A 24401-nucleotide genomic window follows, 5' to 3' on the forward strand; every position below is an offset into this window, starting at 1 on the left:
TCTTTGCCTGCTGTGTAAAATTCAGGATGAAAGTAGAACCACTGAAGTATTGTCCGACTTCCTCTGAACAGTCAGTGACCCTACAACTCTCTAGACACGTAATTTCCTTTCCCTACAGCTGCTATGGTGTGGACAGTAGGAATGGCAAAGCAAGATGCAGCATCAAGGAGCCTTACTCAGCAGACATGGGATTCAGGTCAGTTTTGCTCTTAACGGAGAACTACGTACTGTAATTAGTGTCTTTTGGTTTTCAAATTGAAAATCTGTGGTGCAGTAAGTTTTTAAATTAAACTTTTGTGTGTTTTGCAGTTCACTTCTATTGCATGCTAGGCAGGACTAGTAAAACCTCACTGATTTGTTTCTCTCTCTCTCTCTCTCTCAAATCCTCACCTGGCTTGTCAATAAAGATTAGCAGAGTGCTGTAGGGAGGTCTGGTGTTAAAGCTTCATCACTTTTGATAAAAGCATTTTTCTAATATGTCTTTAAGTGCAGTTAGTAAAACCCCAATTATCTAAATGCTTGGGGTACTTCTGGATTTTTCACATAATAGGGGTTGGATAATTAGTTTGCTTTAGAATGTAAATTTAAAGCAAAACTGCACATCTTAAAAATGAATGAGCTAAACCTGACATCATGATGTATCTTGGAGCACGAGGGGGTTTTACTATAAATGGTTTTTCCCATTTAATCACTAAAAATAGCTGCTTCTGCTGCACTTCAGAAGCCAGTAGTAGCTCTCTTAAACAGTTTTTTCTTTTTTTAAGAAAGGAAACAAAACAAATGGACCTTAAGGCTTCATAACTAGGAACACTTTTTTATATTCGGAATAAACCAAGCTAAACTAGATTGGTCAGTGTACTTAGGCGCTGACTCTGTGAGTGCTCTGGGGCTGGAGCACCCATGGGGAAATATTGGTGGGTGCGGAGCACCCACTGGCAGCTCCCCACCCAGCTTGCCTCTGCCTCCTCCCTGTGTGCACGCCATGCCCGCTTTTCCCCCTAGCTCCCAGTTCTTGTGCTGCGACACAGCTGTTTGACACAGCTGGGAGGGAGGGGGAAGGAAGGGGAATGTGGTGTGCTTGCGGAAGAGGTGAGGCTGAGGCAGGGATTTGGGGAAGGGGTCCAATAGGGGCAGGGAGGGGGCAGACTTGCGGTGGGGACTTTGGGGAAGGAGTTGGAATGAGGGTGGGGGTGTAGGATGGGGGGCGTGAGCATCCACCGGTGCTGGGGAAAGTTTGGCTCCTATGCAATGCACTAACTAAGGGTACGTCTACACTACGGGATTATTCTGATTTTACATAAACCGGTTTTATAAAACAGATTGTATAAAGTCGAGTGCACGCGGCTACACTAAGCACATTAATTCGGCGGTGTGCATCCCTGGTCCGAGGCTAGCATCAATTTCCAGAGCGTTGCACTGTGGGTAGCTATTCCGTAGCTATCCCATAGTTCCCGCAGTCTCCCCCACCCCTTAGAATTCAGAGTTGAGAGCCCAGTGGCTGATGGGGCAAAAATCATTGTCGCAGGTGGTTCTGGGTAAATGTCATCAGTCATTCCTTCCTCCGGGAAAGCAACGGCAGACAATCATTTCGTGCCCTTTTTCCCTGGATTGCCCTGGCAGACGCCATAGCACGGCAACCATGGAGCCCGTTCAGCTTTTTTTTTTTTTTTTTTTTTTTTTTTTTTTTAGTCACAGTATGTGTACTGGATGCCGCGGACAGAGGCGATATTCCAGCGCTACACAGCAGCATTCATTTGCTTTTGCATGATAGCAGAGACGGTTATCAGTCGTTCTGTACCGTCTGCTGCCAGTGTAATTTGGCAATGAGATGACTGTTATCTGTCCTTCTGTGCTGTCTGCTGCTATCATGGGTGCCCCTGGCTGAGATCGGCCGGGGGCACAAAAGCAAAACTGGGAATGACTCCCCGAGTCAATCCCTCCTTTATGGTTTCTAAAAATAGTCAGTCCTGCCTAGAATATGGGGCAAATGTACTAGAGAAGCAATGTACCAGGGAGTACAGCTGCTCTGTGTCAGATCCCGCAGAAATTATGAACTACATGCCATTCGTGGGGGGTGCCCCTGCAACAACCCCACCCATTGCTTCCCTCCTCCCCCAACCTTCCTGGGCTACCGTGGCAGTGTCCCCCCCATTTGTGTCATGAAGTAATAAAGAATGCAGGAATAAGAAACACTGAGTTTTTAGTGACATAAAATGAGGGGGAGGCAGCCTCCCAGTGCTATGATAGTCCAGGCAGGACATTAAGCGGTGTGGAGGAGAGGAGCCCAGCATGCCACTGCTATGATAGTCCAGTCAGTACAGAATCTTTTCTTTTCACCTGAAAGGGAGGGGGCTGATTGAAGCTCAGCCCCCGGTTGCTATGATGAAGACGGTTACCAGCCATTCTGTACCATCTACTGGGAATGACCGGGAGTCATTCCTATTTTCACCTAGGTGCCCCCAGCCAGCCTCATCTGAAGCCAGCCAGGAGCACTCACGGGTTGATAAGAAGGACGGTTACCAGTCCTACTGCACCATCTGCCACTGGGGAGGGGAGAGGAGCGAATACTTCTCTTCACTGCTGCAGCATCGCGTCTACGAGCAGCATTCAGTAGACATAGGGTGACATTGAAAGAAGTCAAGAAATGACTTTTCCCTTTTCTTTCATGTGGGGGGGTGGGGGGTGGAGTAAATTGACGAGCTATTCCCTGAACCACGCCGGACAATGTGTTTGAACCTACAGGCATTGGGAGCTCAGCCAAGAATGCAAATACTTTTCGGAGACTGCTGGGGACTGTGGGATAGCTGGAGTCCTCAGTACCCCCTCCCTCCCTCCATGAGCATCTATTTGAGTCTCTGGCTTCCCGTTACGCTTGTCACGCAGCACTGTGTAGCTTGTAGATTTTTTTTTTTTCAAACGCTTTGGCATTTCGTCTTCTGTAAAGGAGTTTTGATAGAACAAATTTGTCTCCCCATACAGCAATCAGATTCAGTATCTCCCATACGGTCCATGCTGGAGCTCTTTTTGGATTTGGGACTGCATTGCCACCCATGCTGATCAGAGCTCCACGCTGGGCAAACAGGAAATGAAAATCAAAATTTCACGGGGCTTTTCCTGTTTACCTGGCCACTGCATCTGAGCTGAGATCGCTGTCCAGAGCGGTCAGTGGTGCACTGTGGGATACCACCCGGAGGCCAATACCATTGATTTGTGGCCACACTAACCCTAATCCGATATGGTAATACCAATTTTAGCGCTACTCCTTTCGGCGGGGAGGAGTACAGAAACAGATTTAAAGAGCCCTTTATATCGATATAAAGGGCCTCGTCGTGTGGACGGGTACAGCGTTAAATCGGTTTAACGCAGCTAAAATCTGTTTAAACACGTAGTGTAGACCAGGCCTAAGTGTAGAGCGGCAATCATGCTTTTGTGTGGACTAGAAGCAAACTATCTGGTGATGGGTAATACCAACATTGTAGTCTGCTTGCATTTGCAGCAACATGTTTAACAGTAATTGGGGGAGGGGGATCTCTAAACATTCCCGTTATATCACATACAGGGAAATGTGTTCAAACCATTTTACTTCAGCAAGGCAGGTTATTGTGTGTTTAAAAGAAAAATGCTATATGAAAAGTGTAACAGACCTTGATGGAATCTGTAATCTTTACAGGCTAGTCAACTTCACTGCTGGATCAGTCTGGGTGATGTGCTGGAAAGATTTTTGTTGACTTCAGTGCATGCTGGATTGAGCACCATCATGTTAAAGACAAGAGAGGCATATGTCTGGGCAAGCTTAGTGCGGCCCTCGAATTCTGAATGAATTGCTAAAGGGGCCCCTGGGTATGATGGCATCTTTACTATTTCTGATGATACTGTGGGGCATGCACTCTTGACACAGCCGTTTAGAATCTGTATTTTATCCAGTCCTAAGGAACACTACAGTTTGTACATTGAGACTTCACCCATTCATCCTTGGTTTGGTATGGAGAAGCCACTTCCTAAGGGCTGCTTACTTCATGTTTCTCAAAACATGTTAATGTAGATACCTTCATTTTGTCTCTTCTTTGGTGCCTTTTTTGGGTGAACCCAGCTGAAGACGTGAGAGAGATCCATGACAATTCTGCATATGTGGAATCTGAAATCTCTGAGGCCAGGAGTCCAGCACCAACCCATCCAACCACTTCCTTATTAGAGGATCTGGAAGAGGAGGAAAGTAAGGCAAATGAGTTTCTTGAAAACTTGCTTTTAAATGGCATCCTGCCGTACACAGTAATAGTCAGTTCTCCCGCTCCTACTCACGTTGGGAGCACCTTGCTCTCTGAGAAGTTCTATTGAAACTAATGGGACTATCTGAACAGTAAGATATTTTTCTGACTTGCATTCAGTCATATCAGAATCTGATCCAAAATGATTTTCATGCTGCAATACCTGTTCTAAGTATGCTTAGAACAGGAGGCTCTTATACCTAAGGGCTGGTCTTCACGCAGTTGGCTTTGTTTGTTTGTTTTATTGTGGTACCAATTTAACGATAGCTGTTTAGAAATTGATGTAACTCTATTTCTTTCTAAATGGATATAGTTGTCAGGAGAACACTCCCCCCACCCCCAGGGTGGATGCAGTTATAATTAAGGCTGTTTTAGTCATGGACAGGTCACGGGCTGTGAATTTTTGTTTGCTGCCCGTGACTTCTACTATATACCCCTAACTAAAACTTGGGCCAGGGGCTCTGCGGTGCTCAGGGGTGGGTGGGTGTGTGTGGGGGGGGGGGGGGGAAGGGTGGGGTGTTGGCAGGGCTGGCAGGCTCCCTACCCAGCTCCGACCGGCACATCCCTGTAGCCCCTGGGGGAGCAGCAGCCAGGGGGGCTCTGTGCACTATGCCTACCACAAGCACCACCCTCGTAGCTCACATTGGCCAGGAACCACAGCCAATGAGAGCTGCGGGGATGGGGCCTGCAGGCACAGGCAGCATGCTGAGTGCTGCCTCCCGGCTGCTCCACCTAAGAGCTGTAGGGGCATGCTGGTGGGAGCCAGGGAGCCTCCTCTTCCCCTATCCACCCCAGGTAAGCACCACCATGCACCCCTGCCCCAGCCCTGAGCTCTCTCCCACACACCCAAACTGCTGCAGCTGCTGGGCTGCCCATGAGCCAGCAACAGCCGCTGCCAAATCATGGAGGTCATGTAATCCTCCATCTCTGTGACAGACATTCAGCCTTAGTTATAATTGGTATAAGGGCATTTAAAGTCTGGTAATCATAAGCTATGCTGATTTAAGCACTTTTATCCTAATATAACTGCCTGTGCTAAGGAGTTGGACCCATTTTAACTATATCTGTGTCTAATCCAGTATAGTTAAACTGGTACAAAATCTATATGTAGAGCAGCCCTTACCGTGCAAATGTTTACTATTTTAATGGTGCCCATTGAGCTTGAGAAAGTGTCATGTTGTTGTGTGGCATCCAACAGGCCAAACAATAATAACGCTGGGGCAGGTTGGAGATTAGGTTTGCCAAGGGTGGGAGAAGGAGAGGAAATTCTTTCCAGTTGAAATCTTCCAACCAGGCCTAGGTAGTTTTGACAGAAGAAATGTCCTGGAGTTTTGTGCCTCTTTAGAGGAAAGTCCATTGGCTTCTGTGAAGTGAAAAAGTAGGTTGTCGATACAGGAAGGATCCAAATAACTGTGCCATGGAACACTTTAATGTTGTCAGCCTGGTGGTATGAGTTGTTAGTCAAGAATAGAAATTTTGACCAGTTTTGCTGGAGGAGGGAGAAGGGATGAGTGTAAAGCAAGGAAAACAAAGAGAAAGAGGAGCATTGATGTGAATTTTTCACTTTTAACAGGAGGTGTCAAGCTGGGTCTTGGAGACTTCATATTTTACAGTGTGCTTGTAGGGAAAGCAGCTGCCACTGCTAGCGGAGACTGGAATACAACACTGGCCTGTTTTGTAGCCATCCTTATAGTAAGTAACTGTACAAGTGGTGTTTATATTTAAAACAAAAAAAACTGTGGCATTGTAACATTGATGGACATATCAGTAACTGGTCACTGTTCAATATTTACTGCTGTGTAATATAGGGAGAAACCCACACATGAATCTAACCATCATACTGTATGTAAAGGTGATCAGCATAGTCAGGCACTCTGATATCTAGGACAAGAATGTAATAGACTCTGGACTTTGCCTCTGGGCAAAAAAATCCTTAAGGAACAAATAAGGCTTAGTTTAACTAGAACCGCTACAGCAGCGTAACTGTGCCTCTGTAGCAGAGTTGGGCAAACTATGGCCCACGGGCCTGTTGTGCCCGGCCCCTCTCCCGCAATCCCCCCCCCCCCCCAAGCAGCCTCAGCATGCCACGCCACCAGCGCTCTGGCCCACTGCTCCTGCTCTGAGCAGCATGGTAAGGGAGCAGGGCGGTTGGATAAGGGGCAGGGGGTCCCAGGGCAGTCAGGGGACAGGGAGCAGGGTGGGGTTTGAGTAGGGGGTGGAGTCCTGGGGAGGGCTGTTGGGGAAGGAGTGTGGATAGGGGTTGGGCAGACAGGGAGCAGGGGGGATTGGATAAGGGGCAGGGTCCTGGGGGTGGTTAGGGGTGGGGATGGGGTTGGGGTGGTCAGGGAGCAGGGGGAGGCTGAATGGGGTGGAGGTTCTGGGAGGGGTCAGGGAACTGGAAACAGGAGAGGGTTGGATAGGTGTGGGAATCCTGGGGGGGGGGCATGTCAGGGGGTGGGGAGCAGGAGGGGTTGGCTATGGGAGGCGGTCCTGGGGGTAGTCCCAGGACGGGGTGGCCAGAAGAAAAGGAGCAGGGGGAGTTGGATGGGTTGAGGGTTCTGAGGGGGGCAGTCAGGGAGCAGGGGCCTGGCTGTTTGGGGAGGCACAATCTTCCCTACCCAGCCCTCCATACAGTTTTGCAACCTTGATGTGGCTCTCAGGCCAAAAAGTTTGCCCACCTCTGCTCTATGGTGTCGAGCAAAGATGCTCTAAGACTATAGGAGAGAGCTCTCTCGTTGACTTGGTTACACCACTTCTGTGAGAGGTGGTAGCTCTGTCGGCAGACAGAGTCCACCAGCCAACATAGTGCTGATTACACTGGCACTTAATTTGGTGTAATTTACATTGCTCAGGGGTGTGGATTATAAATGGTAGTGTAGACAAGCCTTAAGCTCCATGCAGAAGCTGATGTGGACATCATGGGGCAGTGGAACAAGGATGTGGGGAAAGCAGTTAAGAACACCAGCAGTTCAATTCTGCTTCAGTGGCTAGAGATCAGGGACTTCTCACAATTAAGAGTGAGTACTGAGATCTCTGGGCTTGATTGGGTCAAACAATCTGCCTATGGACAACAGGAGCTGCTTCACGAAGATACAAGAGAGAAGCACAGACCTCTTCTATTAGTAACCCCTGACAAAGCTCGTCAACTTGTCAAGATAAAGAATCCTCATCAGTTTCAGGCTTTCAGACAGCAGTGTGTTCTGTTCCAGTGTTTGCTGGGAAGCAACAGAAATGCTGGAGACTAACTCCTCTGAAACAGTCTTCTTCATATGCACTGACCCTGTGAGTGCTCTGCACCCACCAGCAGCCAAGCTCCCTGCCTCTTCCCCTGAGCATGCTGGGTCCCTGCTTCTCCCAGTGCTTGCTGCCACCAAACAGCTGTTTTGTGACATAACAAGCTGTGGGAGGAGTGGGAACACAGTGCGCTCAGTGGAGGACGTAGGGAAGAGTTGGGGCTGGGGCAGGAATTTGGGGAAGGAGTCCAATAGGGGCAGGGAGGGGGTGGAGTTGGGGCAAGGACTTTAGGGAAGGAGTTGGAATGGGGGCAAGGCTGGGGTGGAAGGGGAGGAGTCGAGCACCCACTGGCACCAGGAGAAGTTGGCACCTATGGTCCTCTTCATTGTGAAGAAATTACCATATTGTAGCTGTCATAGAAATCTACGAGCTTCAAGGTCCATGTAGACAGGACAACTCACCCCCGCGGCACCTCCTGCTGGTTAGTTCTGGGAATTAGCTCGGTTCCAGCTCCAGAGCACCCTCTGCAGGCTGGTGATCCACCTGTCCTCTGGCCTTGTGTCCCTTCCTGGACCCGGTGCCCTTTGACATGGAGTGCTGCCCCCAAGCAGCCATCCCTTTCTCTGAGGGTTTCCCCTTCCTGAGGGACCCCCACCCTCTATTCCTACTTTGCCTCAGTATAGGCTACTGCCCAGTCTCCACCTAGCCCCTGTTCACTGGGGCAGACGGCAGTATCAGCCACTCATCATAGACAAAGGGGTTTGGACCTGCTGCCTTTGCCTACCCCAGGGTTGCTCCCTGCAAGCCCCCAGTACCTCTTGGCCTAATGCTAGGGCAGCAGCCTGGGGCTTTCCAGGCAGGAGCTCCCCAGCTCCTCTGCCTTTCCCCAGCCCTGCTCCACTCAAGGTACCTTGTCTAGCTCCCTGCAGCCAGGCCCTTCTCCCTCTCCAGCCAAAGAGAGACTCTCTGCTTGTAGCTCCCCTGGCCTTCTTATGAGGACCTTTTGCTCAGTTTGGGGCGTGGCCCCAGCTGCAGCCACTCCCCCAATCAGCCCAGCGGAAAGGCTGCTTTCTCCAGCCACAGCCCCTTGTCAGGGCTGTTTTTAACCCCTTCAGGGCAGGAGCAGAGGTCCACCCTGCTACGGTCCTGTTTCTCTGACTTTCCAGCTCCAGAATGCTCTGTGTTGTAGTGCTCAGCCATCCTCGTACAGAAAGCACATGCAGAAAGAAACGATGCCCATTGAGAAGAGTGTAGGGCCAGCCCTGATGTATTTTTGTCCAAAGACCGTAGAGAGCCTGTGCTGTCCATAAAGAAGTGGAAGGGATATGGGGATTCATGTGGCTGTAGTAGTGGCCTTAAACTGCCAGTTGCCTTAGATAAAGGAGAATTTTAGTTTCATAATGTCATTATTTTAAGTAACCAAATTCTCTCTTATATCTGAAGCTCCCAAGCAATCTAAATCTAAATTCTGCAATAAAGCTTTCCCTGGTTTCTGTAGCACTTTGGCATCAATATAGGAATCCCAGTGTGGCAGTCTCTTATCTCCATTTTTAACACAGTTTGGCAGTGTGACACAACTATATTGCATAAGTCATTGGGGGAAGCTGGAGGTTTTGGCAGCTGGACTGAGGGTGGGGAGACGCTTTAGGCTAGAATTTTCAGAGGAACTTAAGAGGGTACACCCATTTGAGAGTGCTAAGTCTTGGTGCTTTGGTACCTGGGAAGATGTTGAGTTGACTGGAGACTGTAAAAGCACAGTACTGACAATTGCATTAGCTGGATGTTTCTGCCAAAAAGATCAGTGGTGAAGTAACTAACAATGGTAACATTTAAATTTATCTTGAGGTTTCAGAGGGAACTACCCCATCCATCTCCATCTGGCATGCCAACCACCTCATAGCTATTGTTTGCTTCAGACTGCCTGTGGGTCAGGAAGAAAACAGTGAATCAATTACACTTTTTTTTTACTTTCTTCATAACCATGATGGTTAAAATCATATTTTTGTCGCACTATTCATCTGTACCCTGCCCAAGCTGGGAAAGCTAATGATCCAACCAGCAGACCAAATTCAGTAATGTATCCTGGTCACGTGCATGTTGTGCATATGCTAAGAAGCAGTACAAAATTAAAGCTTTGATGCTGGGCTGCATTTCTACAGCGAGGGGTTGATTTTGTGCCCCAGCTTGAGGCATGGGTTGCTGAGGCTTGCAGTGGTGCCTTACTTGTCTCCACTCCACTAGTTCTCATTTAAAACCTAAATCTTCCCCTCAGCTCTACTTCATGTTACTGAAGTGAAGTTTCAGACTTGGAGGAGGCAGTGGAAATTTCGCTCCACCCATCGCTATATAGTGAGGTGAAATTGTCCTTGCACAGGAGTGGACTTCCCCCAAAGAGTCTGCCATGTGAATGGGCAGGTTTGGAGATTTCTTCACTTAGCGATGCTGGTGGTGAACGTGCCTATTGTAGTTTCAAAGTGCTTAGGTATCTTTTTTTTGGATTAAAAGACATATATAAACAAGGGTTGTGGAACCTGTGGTTTTCCTCAGATAAACAGGCTAGGTTTGAACAGCTAGTCTTAACAGAAGATTTTTGCTTATAAAAGCCAGTAGAAATCTATTGACTTGTGCACTGCTCTGTCCTCTGGAAAAACTGGTTCATTTCCTAGTCCCAGTGTCTTGCTCTACATGTATGGAGGAGCTGTGTTGCAGAGGCAGTGTGTGCATGGCTCACTCAGCCTTTCTTTGCGGAAGGGGTTTGAGAAAAATTTCCTTGATAAGAGGTCCCTGGAGGGGAGAGAGTGCAACACTGAATGACTGACTTGAATTAGGTTCTAATCAGCCTTAAAATCTAGCGATCTTGATTGAAAAAAGGGCTGGGTCTGCTTATCACTGGCCATTGGATGTTCCCCGAAGTTGAAGGGAAACCTGACATCTCTTACTGTTGATAATTCTTTAAAGAAAAGAATTCAGACAATTGAATTATATGCCAAGGAAACAATTCCCAGATGTGCGTGTGCACTTTCCTTCCCTCTCTCTCTCAAAAACCTCCCAAAACTACAACTTTGGGATCTGATGAAGATGCTCTAGTTAAAACTGAGACCTTGGCCTGCTTTTCAGCTACCTATAGTGTTTACCCCAGAATAAGGAGAGAACTAGTCAGAGGAACCAGAGTTGGTTTGTTTTTGTTTTTTTTCCATAGGCCTTGACAACTGGAAAGATGTTAAATATTTATTATGTGCTAATCTCTGTATGGAAAATGAAGCTTGTGTTTGTAGCTGACTATAATTTGAACATTTATCTGTTACTGATCAATAAATGCTACATAAAGGTATAGAATGAAGATTTGAAATAATATGTAAATAAATTAACTTTTCAATGTTAGTTGTAGTTTAACAAAGACATTTGGTGCCTTTCGCTTATCCTGCCTTCCTGGCTGAGAGCTTGTGATCTAGATTGCTAAGGGAATCCCATGTGTCCTCAAACTGGGTCAGAAAATAGTCTGTCACTGTATGTGAAGTAGGGGACTACATCATCCTATCCCCTCTAGCCCAGGCAGACTTCCCTTTTCTATGCAGTATATAGTATATTGTTCATGTACTGTGGTGCCTATAATGAAAGCACTTCTTATGTGTAATGTCTTCCTTTGTCTTTGTTCCCCTCTATGGTAGGGATTATGCCTGACTCTTTTATTGCTGGCTGTGTTCAAGAAAGCATTGCCTGCTCTTCCCATCTCCATCACCTTTGGGTTGGTATTTTACTTCTCAACAGACAACCTGGTGCGACCTTTCATGGACACCCTTGCATCCCACCAATTGTATATTTAAAGGTGCAGACAGATGAGAGATTTTTTTTTTTTAAAGCCTTGCTGTGAAGTATGGCATTTTAAATGAGGAAGTTGTATAGTTTTACACTTAGTGCCATATATTTTTAAGAACTTTTTTTACAACTATCATGGGATACTTAATAAAATCTAGTAGCTAACATCCAGGGCTTTTTCAAGGGAGTTAGGCACCCAACTCCTATTGAAATTCACAGGAAGTTGAGTACCTAACTTACTTGGGCTCCTTGAAAACCCAGCTTTGGCGTTGGTGCCTGAGCAGTACTTGAATGCACTTGATATAAATGTCACCTGGTGCAAATAGAGTCTGCATGTAGTACAGGCTGACAGAGAGATGAAGAACCCTACGCCTAGGATCTGCGTTTACACTTTGACCTGGAGTTGCAAAGAGGGTTAATTGTACTTAAATTGCACAGCACTTTGAAAGTGAAAAGTGCTAACACTAATTAAAAGTAAAAGTAAGTCAGAGAATCCTAATTAGACAAATGAGGTGGTCTTCATACACTCAGGAGAGTAGACTAATGTAATTGGCTGTGAATGTTAGACAGGGAGACTGCTATTCCCATAGGGATGTTTCCAACACTTTGGGCCCAATTCTGGAAGCTTCACTAAAATCTGGATCTGGCCCTTTGTCTAAAAAAAGTTGCTTACTATTACCCTAATGGGATGTGACAAATGAAATCCTGCTTTGTAAAAAGATGTCTTTGGGTGGGATCTAAAAGCATGAACCTCTACAGGCTGAGCTAAAAGCTCAAAGACTATGTATAAACTCCTAAGTGGATGAGCCACTCTAGAAGTGAGAGTTACATTATCCTATCTTTTCCTGGCAGTTAGTATTAGGAAACATCTTTGTTCACCAATTACAAACCTCAGATGACCCAAAAGGTTGGAAAAATGACAGAACTTCAATTAAACTAGTTGACCTGTAACTTCCTGTGTGTATTCTTGGTCTGATTCCTGTGTGTAATGTAATCAGTATAGGGAGAACTGTTATCTCTCCTTTATAAAGAGATTCTTATGCTGACCTAGGCTTAACTTATCTCTCTTTTTTTGTATTGGTTTAAATACTTTTTATGACAAGCTTAGAAAAACTATATACATATTTAATGTAAGAGTGACTATTTTGGAAATACACTGCTACAGTTTGTATCAAAATGTGGATGTGATTTTGATCTTCAGTCTGTTAATCTAAATAAGGCATGACTGAAGTTGAATAAACAAGGCTAACATGACCCCATTTAAAACTATAGCGCTTGATGCTAGCTAACATCACATGTCTGACTCAAGCTTCCTGTTAGATGTGTTAACCATTCTGTTTTTCAGTGTGTTTTTCTTCCAAAAGTCCATTTCTAAGTAATATAACTCCTTTGATTTTAGCTTGTCAAATGCATAAACAAGCACTTATTTGTCCTCAACAGTTAATCAATGTGCAAAATATAGTATTGTGAAAGGCTTGTGTGAACGAATGTGATATGATCCACAGGAGTAAAAATTAATGTCTGCAGATATTCTCTTTAGAAGAGGCACTGGATAATTTATTTTTAAAATTGTTTTTCCAATAGACTTGTTAAATCTAACCTACTTTGATATTTAAAAGGATGCTTATTTAATATCAAGAATATTAATAAAGATTCATTCAAATAGTTTAAACAATTTTAATGTGGGTGTTTCTAGGGATTTTATGCATCTCAACGTGGTTAAACAACTCAGTTCTGCTTTTTGAGTCTGTGTTGCTGTCATTTTTCTCACTACTGCTCTGTTACAAATGCTACAGCAGAGTAGTTGTTACTAAAAGGTGTTTCCATGAGAATCTAAAAATAATGAGCATATTTCTGTTTGGTTTTAAGGTTTGTAAGTGTTTTTGGTCTTTTAATAAAATCTCTAAATTTTTGGGCCAGATTTGAATGTGATCACATCTAATTTTAACTAGATGAATTTTTTCCCTCAGATAAGTGTGGAGTGGGTGTCAGATCTTTATATGCATGTAGCCTGCAGGATTGTCTTCATTATATTTGTGGCCTATGTATGTGAGAACAGACGTATTTTAGACAATCTGAAATTGTAAGTGAAGGAACGAAGGGGTAACTCATCTAGGGTAAAGAGACAACTCCACTGAGGCTGATGGTGCTGTACTGGTTATATCTAGGGCCGGCCAGAGGATTCAGGGGGCCTGGGGCAAAGCAATTTCGGGGGCCCCTTCCATTTAAAAAAAAGCTGAAATACTATATATTTTACATTTCCAAATACATGATACTAACAAGTGAAATACAGTCAATAATTAATTTTTAATTTGAAAATACACAAAATACATTATTTAAAAACATTAAATGCTTTAATGGTATGTATACATTTGCAGTTACATAACGGGCTGTCGCTAAGTGATGGTTGGTGCCAATGGGCTGTCGCTGCCTGGGGGTGGCACTGCTGTTGCCCAAGGCTGGGTAGGGAACTGGGGGGTGTCTGGCTCAGAGGGGCTGGGCTCAGAGCTGGGGGTCAGGGCTGTGGGGGGTGGGGTCAGGGTGGTGTCCAGCTCAGAGGAGCTAGGCTCGGAGTGGGGGGTTAGGGGCGGTGTCCAGCTCAAAGGTGCTTACCATGCTGCTTACTTTTCCCTTTCTCGGATCTTCAGCATGCTGCATCCAGAAGTGGCCTGGGACAGAACTTAAGCTCCTGTCATTTGACTGCAGCTTGCAGCCCCGCCCCCTTACCACACGACTCCAAGTGGGAGAAGCTCAGGCCCCAGCAGAGCCACGCCGCTTTAGCCCTGTCCAGGGCTGCTCCTGGAAGCGGCGCGCTGAGGTGCTGGGGGATGGGGGAAGGCAGAGGCGGAGGGAGCCTCTGACATTCTTGTGGGGGCCCGTGTGGGACCCAGGGCAAATTGCCCCACTTGCCACCCCCCTGGGTGGCCCTGGGTATATCAGCTGAGGATCTAGCCTTGAATGAGCACCTCTGCATAAAATGTAATATAATTAAAAGGCAACTTTTAACAGACTGCTTAGTTGCGCTGACAATATCCTCGAGGTGGGGTGGTGGAGTATACTGTGTGTCTACACTAGAGGTGGGTTTAACTGTGCAAAAGTTTATATATAAACTTATATGTGTACACTTTTAAAATGACTGAGTGATTCTTACATAGTATGAAGTTCTCTGATGTGCAGGTGTTTGCACAAAAGTGAAACTTTGCTCATGATATTAGTGTGGTGCAGAAAACGTGAAAAGGGAAAGGAGAATGGAAAAAGCTCAGGTTAGCCAAAGACTTGAAGGAGAATTTGTAAGCTGCAGCAGTGTCCAGTATGTGAAACCTTTTACCTATGCACTTGCAAGGAAAATCAGTCCTGTGACCCAAAACTTAATATTCTTAGGTCAGTGGTGTGTTTTTCTGTGTGTTGATTCAGTAAAGCACATAAGCATGTGCTTTAACACCCAACAAAATCAGTGGGACTTCAGCATATGCTTAAGTGCTTTGCTGAATTGGGATTTTAGTGGCCTTGCTAGTCAAGACATGGACTGTCTCCTACTCTGTGTACAGCACACGTCACACTGGAGCCCTGCTCTGAGTAGGTCTCTGGCTGCTGCTGTGCTATAAATAACTAGTATCAGTAGGAGGGAAAGGGACTCTACCAGGCACGGCACAGAGACCAAGATTCTGTATCTTAACTGTGATAACATTCTTAAAGACCAACTTTTTAAAACGAAGCCAAATGTGGGGGTATGTGGTATAACTGAACAGGGTTTGGCCCATTCTCTCCTGAACAAGTTAATAACCCTCCCCCCCCCCCCAAAAAAAAGCAGCCAATTCTGTTTCTTAGAAATATCTGCAGATTTAATGTGGTGCTATCTTACAGTCCTACATACAGTCCCTGGATGATGATTGATGATGATAAAACCAGTCACATTTTTAGTTGCCGTTTCCTCCTCTTTCACCCCAGTTTGAGAATCTTCAGGAGGCACTTGCTGTTTAAACTTGACATTACTACTCTTTCACCATAATTATACCTGGGACTATATGTATCTATAGATGGCCAGATCTATGCTGCAAGGGGCTTACAAGATTAAGGTCCTGATCCTGAAAGCTGCTATGTAACTGGTTGTCTCAGTTTTGTGTTGAGCCTTCAGGGAATGCCTTACAGGGTCTGAGCCTTCATTAGATTTACTTCAGGGGAGCCATGCCACTTATATTAGCTGAGGATGATGGTATCTAAGAGGAAAGACTGTTACCTTTCAGACAGATGCTGTATGCCTGGAAGAGACCAGGGAAACACTAAAGCAAGTGTAGATACTGGATAATTGTGCATTGGAGGCAGAATGGAAGTGGATGATGTGGTGTGTGTATCTCATGTAGTGAGAGTAGCAGAAGGTGGGTTTTGGGAAAGGGATGGAAATGGAGCATGGGAGGAGACTGGTCTAGCTAGTCTATTAGGACTTTAAGCACCCAGTTACCTAGGATCTGGCTTTCAGAGGTGCCCAGCACCAACAGCTGCAGTAAATAGGGAGCTGCAGGTGTTCTGCCCTTCGCCTCCTTGCTAGCTAATATGAGGTGCTGTAATGCTGGCTGTAGGCTGGGTAGAGAGGAAAGACTATGACTAATGTAGTGATTGGTACTGACTAGTCCTGTATGTTCCCATGGATGTGATGAGAAATCCTCAGCACTAATTGATCCCACTGCATGAGATGCCTTAAAAGGGATCACTGTTTGTATTCTCAAGCTATGAGGCAGAGGGAGCGACAGCTGTATTGAACGTGCCATACCTCAGCTATTCCTATGGAAGATTCCAGTTTCCTGACCTCCAGAAAAGAGTGGGGCGGGGGAGAGGGCATCTCTTTCTATTCTGCCTCTATTGTGGATCGGGGCATTCTGGTCACCGTTGCTTCCTTCCCCACCTAGCAGAGACTGGAGGCTCTGTCTGGGGGAAAACTGCTGGTGAAAGTGGTTGCTGAGACTCTAGCAGCTTGATTGGCAGATGTTGACGGGTCTTCTGCTTGTTACTTGGAGTTGGAGCATTTACTGCATCATTCAAAAGAGGGCTGGAGGTCTGAGTCTGTTGACCTGTCACCTTTTACCACTTCCTGCTGTCTGCTTCACGGCCAATGTTGCACTGAAATCAGGTTTGTGATGACTTGTCCATGTATAATATACCGTAAGCAGCAGCAAAGCCATAAATGAAGCTGGCATTAAGGGATGTGTACGGTGCTGCTGTGCCACCTCTTAGCCAAGTCTCTCCAGCTGCTTTATGACCATGCATTAATTTAAGCCCCTGACAACACATACGAGCTCAATGCTGTTAGCCCCATTGTCAGATGTGGAAACTGAGGCACAAAGGGTGTAAGATATTTGCTCACTGTTGCAGTGTGTCGCTGGCAAGGCCAGAGAGAGAAGCCAGCAGGCTTGATTCCCACTCCCCTGCTTGAACCACTAGTCATCCAGTCTCCCTTCATCACCTTCTCCGTGTTTGTCTTCGTTGTCTTTACTACTGCAGGTTAATTTGACCATATCATCCCTTAACTACTCGTTCACTAAAGTAAAAAGTCTGTAGCTCAAAACAAAGCTCCCAGTCACAGTCAGTTCTGTCTTACTCTTCTCAACCACCTGATCTGTAAGTTAAAGGCACAGACTATTCTTAATGTTCTTTTTGCTTCTAATTTCATCTACATTTTAAATTGAATTTGGGTGAATTTTCTTGATTTCCTGTTTTCTTCACTTTCTGGACTTAAACAGCTATTGGAGCTAGAGATACCCCATGACCACCACCAGAGGGCAGCACATATATAGCAAATAGTACCAACCATTTTACAAGCTCATTTGTAGGGCCCTACCTAATTCAGTCCATTTTGGTCAATTTCAAGGTCATAGAATTTTTAAATTGTAAATTTCACTTTTTCAGCTATTTAAATATGAAATTTCAGTGTTGTAACTAGAGGGATCCTGACCTAAAAGGAAAGTGGTGGGGTGTGTGTGTGTGCCAGGTTTACAGGGGGATCTGGGTATTGCTACTCTTACTTCTGTGCTGCTGCTGGTGACGGCACTGCCTTCAGAGCTGGACAGTAAGAGAGCGGTGGCTGTCGGTTGCAAGCCCAGCTCTGAATACCAGCACAGCAGGATGGCATAGTGTGATGTTGTTACCCTTACTTCTATGCTGTTGCCTTCAGAGCTGGGCCCTCAGCCAGCAACTGCCATACTCCAGCCACCTTGCTCTGAAGGCAGCACAGAAGTATGGATGGCAATACCATGATCTCATCCCCACTCCTCCTCCCCCCCCCCCCACATAATAACTCTGTGACCCCTCCTTTGGGTCTGGACCCCCACTTTGAGAAATGCTGGTCTCCCACATGAAATCTGTTTACTGTAAGGTAAAAGCACACAAGACCAGATTTCAAAAGGGGAGAGGAGACCAAATTCACAGTCCAGGACATGTTTTTCATGGCTGTGAATTTGGTAGGGCCCTAATCATTTGGCTCTCTTCGTACAACCCTTTTTTCCCCTCCTGCTGAAGCTAAAGCCTTTTTAACCTACCCTGTTGCAACAAGATAGCAGGCAAACTTTGGTTTCCAAACATTGCCTGAGTTTTGGCACAGCTGGGGACAGATTTTGAGCTGATGTGAGCTGATTCTGGTGGACGTTGTTTAAAACATGCAGCCAGCCACAGTTCTGACTGCATGTGCTGGGGTATTGCACAGATGTAATTTTTGGTTTGTGGGTGTGGTTTGCCTTTCTTCTTAAGCAAAACAAAGCTTGAAGGCCCTATTCTAGGGCTTTGCATGGCCCTGCCAACTCCCACTGTAAGGGCTTGTCTACATCAGAAAGTTGCAGCGCTGGTGAGGGAGTTACAGCGCTGCAACTTAGGAGGTGTACACATCTGCAGGGCACCACCAGCGCTGCAACTCCCTGTTTGCAGCGCTGGCCGTACTCCCGTTTTGTCTCGGGTGTAGAGGATCCAGCGCTGGTGATCCAGCGCTGGTAATCAAGTATAGACACTTACCAGCGCTTTTCTTGACCTCCGTGGAATAAGCAGGTATCCCAGCATACCTGAGGAAGCCTCTGGTAATCAAGCTGGTCTCCTTCCCCGGCTTGCTCTCGCGTTCCCCGAACCCCGAGCAAGCAGGTCTCCGTCCCTGCGGTTTGCAGGGTGGTTCCGGGAACGCGAGAGCAAACCGGGGAAGGAGACCAGCTTTGCCGCGGTTTGCTCTCGCGTTCCATGAACCACCCTGCAAACCGCAGGGAAGGAGACCTGCTTGCTCGGCGGTTCGGGGAACGCGAGAGCAAACCGGGGAAGGAGACCAGCTTCGCCGCGGTTTGCTCTCGCGTTCCCCGAACAAGCAGGTCTCCTTCCCTGCGGTTTGCAGGGTGGTTCGCGGAACGCGAGAGCAAACCGCGGCGAAGCTGGTCTCCTTTCCCGGTTTGCTCTCGCGTTCCCCGAACCCGAGCAAGCAGGTCTCCTTCCCTGCGGTTTGCAGGGTGGTTCGCGGAACGCGAGAGCAAACCGCGGCGAAGCTGGTCTCCTTTCCCGGTTTGCTCTCGCGTTCCCCGAAACCCCTTGAAGCCGCCCAACAGCGCTGCAGTGTGGCCACATCTAACACCACTTGCAGCGCTGGTTGCTGTAAGTGTGGCCACTCTGCAGCGCTGGCCCTATACAGCTGTACTAATACAGCTGTAACAACCAGCGCTGCAAAATTTTAGATGTAGACATGGCCTAAGTTAAAGCAGCCTCAAGTTTTCTAATGTGCATTCTGCTTTCCAGGGGACCGTAGGTTTGGGGAGGCGAAACAGTAGCACCAGTGCTTTGTGCTCTGTTCACACCCCCTGCCTGTCCCATCTTTCTTTCTCCAATATGCCCCATAGGCAGGTGTTTGGGACAGCCCTTATACCAGCTGTAGATGGGCCAGGAGCCCCCCTGTGCTTTTGTGGCTCCTTTTATGGAGTGGTGAAAGGGGTCTTTTGTAACTGCGCCAAGGCCCAGTGTGTCTCAATGAGGAAGAGAGGTACTTCAGTTTAATAGAGAATTTTTATTAGATGTAGGAGGTTTTGTGTCCTTATCAAATTTTTCACCCAAGTAACTCCCATTACTGTAGTACCCAAACACCTCACAATCCTTAATGTCGTTATTTTCCCCCCAACCCTGTGAGATAGGGCAATACTCTTATCCCCATTCTTCAGAGACTTCCTAAGTGACTTGCCCAAGGTCAGGCCAGAAATCCATGTCAGAGCAGGGACTAGAACTAGTGTCTCAGGCCAAGGCTCTGAAGGCTAGGTTATACTTCCTCTCAGGCCTCATCCTTTACTATGGCCTTACTGGCATGCATCTCATATTGTGCCCTAAGTCAAGCTGCTGTGTATGCTCTGGGTACTCAAGGAGTTAACCAAGTCTAAGCACGGGGTTGTTTATCTTCCACTACATATGGCATGTTTAACTGTTTTGGCTGGTGCAAGTAAGGGCACAGTTTGTCTGCAGGGTTGAAGGTGTTGATGCTCAGCACTATTTTTGGTATATTTAAAAAAAGATATAAATAAACAGAGGCTTTGAAATGATGGCAGCTGGAGTCCTTTATAGCTGAGCTAGGTACAGGGCCAAGCAGCTGCCATGGAAGCTTCCCAAAATGGGGAGGTGCATGTGTCAACTGCAGCCTGAACTAAGTGTCAGCTCCCAAGGCCATCTCAGGGTTAGACTAGTACAGAAATAGTGTAACGTGCATGATCCCAGCCTTCCAGGGACAAGCAAAATGAGTGAGCCACAGCTCAGAAGGGGGCACAGCACAAATAGCCTCTGCCTAGCTGCTATCAGATAAAACAGATCGCCATGCTCGGGACCCGATTCTTGACTCACATCAGTGTAAATAAGGAGTAACTCCATGGTTGTTCCTAATTTAAATAGAGTAAAACCATTGGTGTTGGAACAATTTGTATAGTGGGGGTGCTGAAAGCCATTGAAAAAGCTGTAAATCCTGTTTATGATGGAAACCACGTCAAGCCTGGAGGTGCTGCAGCACCGGAATCACCTCTAGTTCCAGCACCCCTGAGTAAAACCACTGCGTGTGAGAGAGGAATCAGGTCATGTCCTTTAACCTATCCCACAGCATCCTCAACTCTTCCAAGGCTAAACTCAAACCTGCTGCAGCTCCCATTGAAGGCAAGGGGACTTGCATCTCTTTACAGAAGAGTCTAATTTTATTACCCACAACATATCAAAGTGGTGTAAATAGCACACAGGAGCCACCAGATAATTGTGAGTTAACAAGATTTTTGCCACTTATCCCTCCCCATAGTTCATGCCAGTATTTTTCTGTGTACCGGGAAAGTACCATATACTACCTTTTCATACTGAATTTATTTTATTCACATTTAAATAATAAAAATCTTTCCAAGGCTCAAGGTGCCCTGAGATCAAATTAGCAGCACAATGAAATCACAGCAGCTTTCATATGATTTCAAACAGGAACTCAGCCAGCTACTCAGAGAGTCACTTCCAGCCTTTCATCATGCTGGGAAGCATGCCCCAGCCCTCTCCAAAAACCCTATCAAACATGGCTTTTGCAGTGTGCCTGGAAGATTGACAAATTTGGGCTACTTTGAACTCAAAATAACTAGTAACCAAGAATTATAGATCGTGTGGTTTTTTTACTTATTTTTATTTTTTTAAAATAAAAAATCCATGATTTGTCATGGTGTGATTCTGGGGGGCGGGTGGGTGAATGAGATGGCAAACATACCAAACAGTTTCAGAGAACGTTTAGTGCTGCCAAGTCAAACTGCTCTCCTTAGCTTTGTGTATGACCCAGAGAAGTGCTCAGCAGTCATGCTCTGGCCACACAAAGCCTCAGAGCAGTGGACTCCCAGTGAGATCTTCATTTCCCTGACTGTAAAGAATTTAAGGCTTTAAGGAGGAAAAAAAAAAAAGCCAAAGGCCTATAAAGGTCAGTTCTGAAGTGACAGCTTCTTTATCCAGATCTGCTCACTGTTACCAGTGCATATGCACAGTTCAATGAACTTAGAGAAGGTTGGGGAAATAAAGGTTATTTAGGGCATGAAACAATGCCAAGACACCTGACTTTTTAAACTGTTTCCAGGAGTTTTGCCATTTCCTGCATGACCATCCTGTGATTTCTCTAAAAGCAATGCCATGATGAGTGAGTCTCCGTCCTAGGAGGCTTACGCTGTCCAGGGTTTGAGAGCAGATTTGGCCTTTTTATATAGATTAATATCGAGCAGCCCTGTGTGTGAGTTTGTAGTGTAGACAATGCAGAAATGAATCAGCCTGCAATATGTAGCCATGGGCTGTCTTTTGAGAGAAGTGAGTACAAGGTAGCACCTTGAGCCATTGGAGGCTCGACACCCAAGATAATCTTTCAAGGTCCCTTCCAGTCCCACAATTATATGATTCTGTGGAATAGTCTGGGATCCATAAGGAGTGTGAAATCTACACCATTTGTAGATTTGATGTAATTCCTCATACATCGGACCTGGAGGACAGAGTCTTTTCCAGAAAAGCAACTAGGGAGAGCTCTACAGTTATACTAATAACACACTTCCCTACGGCCTTTCATAGGAGGCTCTCAAAGCACGTTATGCACTTTAAAGGATCAAGCCTCATTAACAGCAGGGTGAGGCAGTGGATCTGATAAGTTAAATGGTTTGCTCAAGGTCTCGGTGAGTCTGTGGCAGAACCCAGATATGCTGACTGTCATGTTTGTGTCTTAACCTCCAGACCAATCATACTTTTTCAGGGTCCTTAGTTTACTGTTGAACTCTTTTCTGTCTAACCGATGTGTGTCTGTGCTCAGCCAGAGAGGGCTAGTTTTGCCACCAATTGGTTTTATCTGCACAAATACAAACATGGAGGTAGAGCCCCATAGCTGAATTAAATAGCCTTCCCTGACTGACCTCAGGAATGGACCATCCACTTACAAACAGCGGTAAAAGGGCCTTGTATAGCTCAAATGTGCAGATATCTCCCATCCCTAAAGGACTGGCTACTAGTAATGGACCAATCACTGGTACTGAGCTGAATTCTCCCCAAACTGGAAAACCCCCTCCCCCGCACAAACTAGTGACTTGCACCTAAAGCACATCCATTTGAATTTAAACAATCCAGCACTTCAGTCTGTTAGAAGGACAGAAGCTCATTTCCAACCCTCTCAGTTGGTTCTGCTGCTAGTAGCATGAGAGAAACATAGAAGTTCTCTCAGGGCAGCCTGCTTACAAAGAACAGCCTTCAGCAATATGGAAGAAAACATATTCTCTTGTGAGTAATACTTTCAGATGGGAGTAATGCATCCCCAGTGCTTCTCACCCTCCAGAGGGACTAAGTTAGAATTAATCTCTGGGAGTGGGTATTAAACTACTGAGAGCCAGTGCAGCTGGGATCTAACCAGCCCTGATTTCTAAGAAGCTGGATCCAGTAGGACTCTCCCCCTTTTTCTTGTTATTGATAACTGTGATCTTCCCTCTCAACAAGCCTGACACAGAGCCAGAATGTAAGAGCTCCCCTTGCTTGTATGTAACTTGACACAATGGGTCTTCTTCAGTATGCATCAATGTGGATGCCACTGTTGATGTGCGTGCATCTCATACACAAGGCCAGAGGAGTTTTTTTACCTAGCAGTGTCTGTTGGGACCATGCAAGCTCCCTGACCTTCCTTGTGTTCTCATATGAGGGCATAAAGGACAGGGCAGACACCACCTTCCCTCGGACCTCCCACAGAGCCACTTAAATTAGCCAGTGGGAGATGCTGACAGCAGTGCTGTGTGCTGTTCTAAGCCTCACCCCCTCTTGGAGATAGGCACCTAAATCCAGGCTGAAGCCTGCCTCTGCTTAGCACTCTATGAATAGGAACCAGCTGCCTAAGACATTTCTTGTGGGAATGGGTTAGGTGCTGTAGGATAAGTATAAAATTAAAGAGTTAAAGTTAAAGTTTAGTTAAGGAAATATATATGTGTTGTAAAGAAAGGTCCCAACTAGCAAGTAGAAGGAAGACCTTGAAAATAATAAGGCCAGAAGATATAAAGGAGGGAGGATATCTGGTTCAAAAAATAACTAATTGGATAAGGGGAAGTTTCTAAAAAGAAGGCCTCTGACCAATAGGGGTGATGGTTTTTAAATCAAACAGTGAATCTATCTTAAAATGAGCTGACACAGCCCTTCCAACCCACACACCACTGGCAAAGCTTGTGTGAACCCAGGTGCAATGGGAAACTGCTGCACAGCTAAAAGGAGGGGAGTAAAGGCCTTGGGAAGAAAGGAGATTGTAAACCTTATCTGGATGAAGACTGGAAATAAGGGTGAATTGTCTCAAATTTATTGCTGAAGTCAGTAATTGGCAATGACATCACTTGTTAGTTAAAGGCTATAAAAAATAAACTCTTAAAAGGCTCACTGCTAATATCTGTCTGACCACTTTGGAGCAGATCATTATAGGTCTGAGCATCCCTGGGTTTTGCCCATTTGTAAATATCTTGATTAAAATGATTATAAATGTTTTGTTACTATTTGGATATAGTGAGTTGCTTATTAGTTAGACTTTTTAAGGCATGTTTAGAGTAACTGCATAAAGAAGTACCATTTGGCTTTGGATTTAATAAATGAATTTATAATTTCAAATATTAATAATTCCAACCAACACCTGCCTTGATCTCATACAAAACAGCCAGGGGGTAGGGAGCATGAGGAGGCAGCAGGGGTTAGGGTTTCCAAAATACAAGTTTGACCAGGATGCCATTTTCCCTAAGGCCACTGAGCAATGGGATATTCTGATGTATTCTCCCACAGTCGCTCCTGTTGAAACTGTTCCACTATGGATAAATAATGAAAGAGTGATTGGAGCAGGGAGACAGGATACAGGATCTCCCACCCTAATTCCTGGACTACAGAGTCATTTTCTTACACACACACTCTCCCTCTGGCCCCATGACTATTTTACTCCTGGGGGAATTCTGTGCCACTGCGCACGTGCGGAATTCATATCTCCCCGCAGAATTTTGTTTTTCTCTGCAGAAAATACATTTGCAGTTATGCCTTTCACCCACCAGGGACTGCTGTTGCTCCAGAACAGAAGGCAGCTGCTCCCAGGGGGGGAGC

General features: G+C 45.9%; 3 protein-coding genes across 3 annotated transcripts in view; all 3 read left to right on the forward strand.

The window, feature by feature from the left end:
- Window positions 1–11633, forward strand: part of PSEN2 (presenilin 2) — a 28334-nt gene extending 16701 nt beyond the window's left edge. Inside the window, exons 9-12 of the mRNA XM_050948583.1 lie at window positions 119–196; window positions 4091–4213; window positions 5839–5957; window positions 11168–11633. Coding sequence (XP_050804540.1) covers window positions 119–196; window positions 4091–4213; window positions 5839–5957; window positions 11168–11323 — 476 coding nt within the window. The 3' untranslated portion in view covers window positions 11324–11633. The remainder of the gene's footprint in view (window positions 1–118; window positions 197–4090; window positions 4214–5838; window positions 5958–11167) is intronic.
- The window catches only part of XDH (xanthine dehydrogenase), an 855537-nt gene that overhangs the window by 220273 nt on the left and 610863 nt on the right, over window positions 1–24401 (forward strand). The gene's annotated exons all lie outside the window — the stretch shown is intronic.
- The window catches only part of COQ8A (coenzyme Q8A), a 160865-nt gene that overhangs the window by 51520 nt on the left and 84944 nt on the right, over window positions 1–24401 (forward strand). The gene's annotated exons all lie outside the window — the stretch shown is intronic.

This window comes from Gopherus flavomarginatus, chromosome 4 (assembly GCF_025201925.1).
Source record: "Gopherus flavomarginatus isolate rGopFla2 chromosome 4, rGopFla2.mat.asm, whole genome shotgun sequence".
NCBI classification, from domain to species: domain Eukaryota; kingdom Metazoa; phylum Chordata; order Testudines; family Testudinidae; genus Gopherus; species Gopherus flavomarginatus.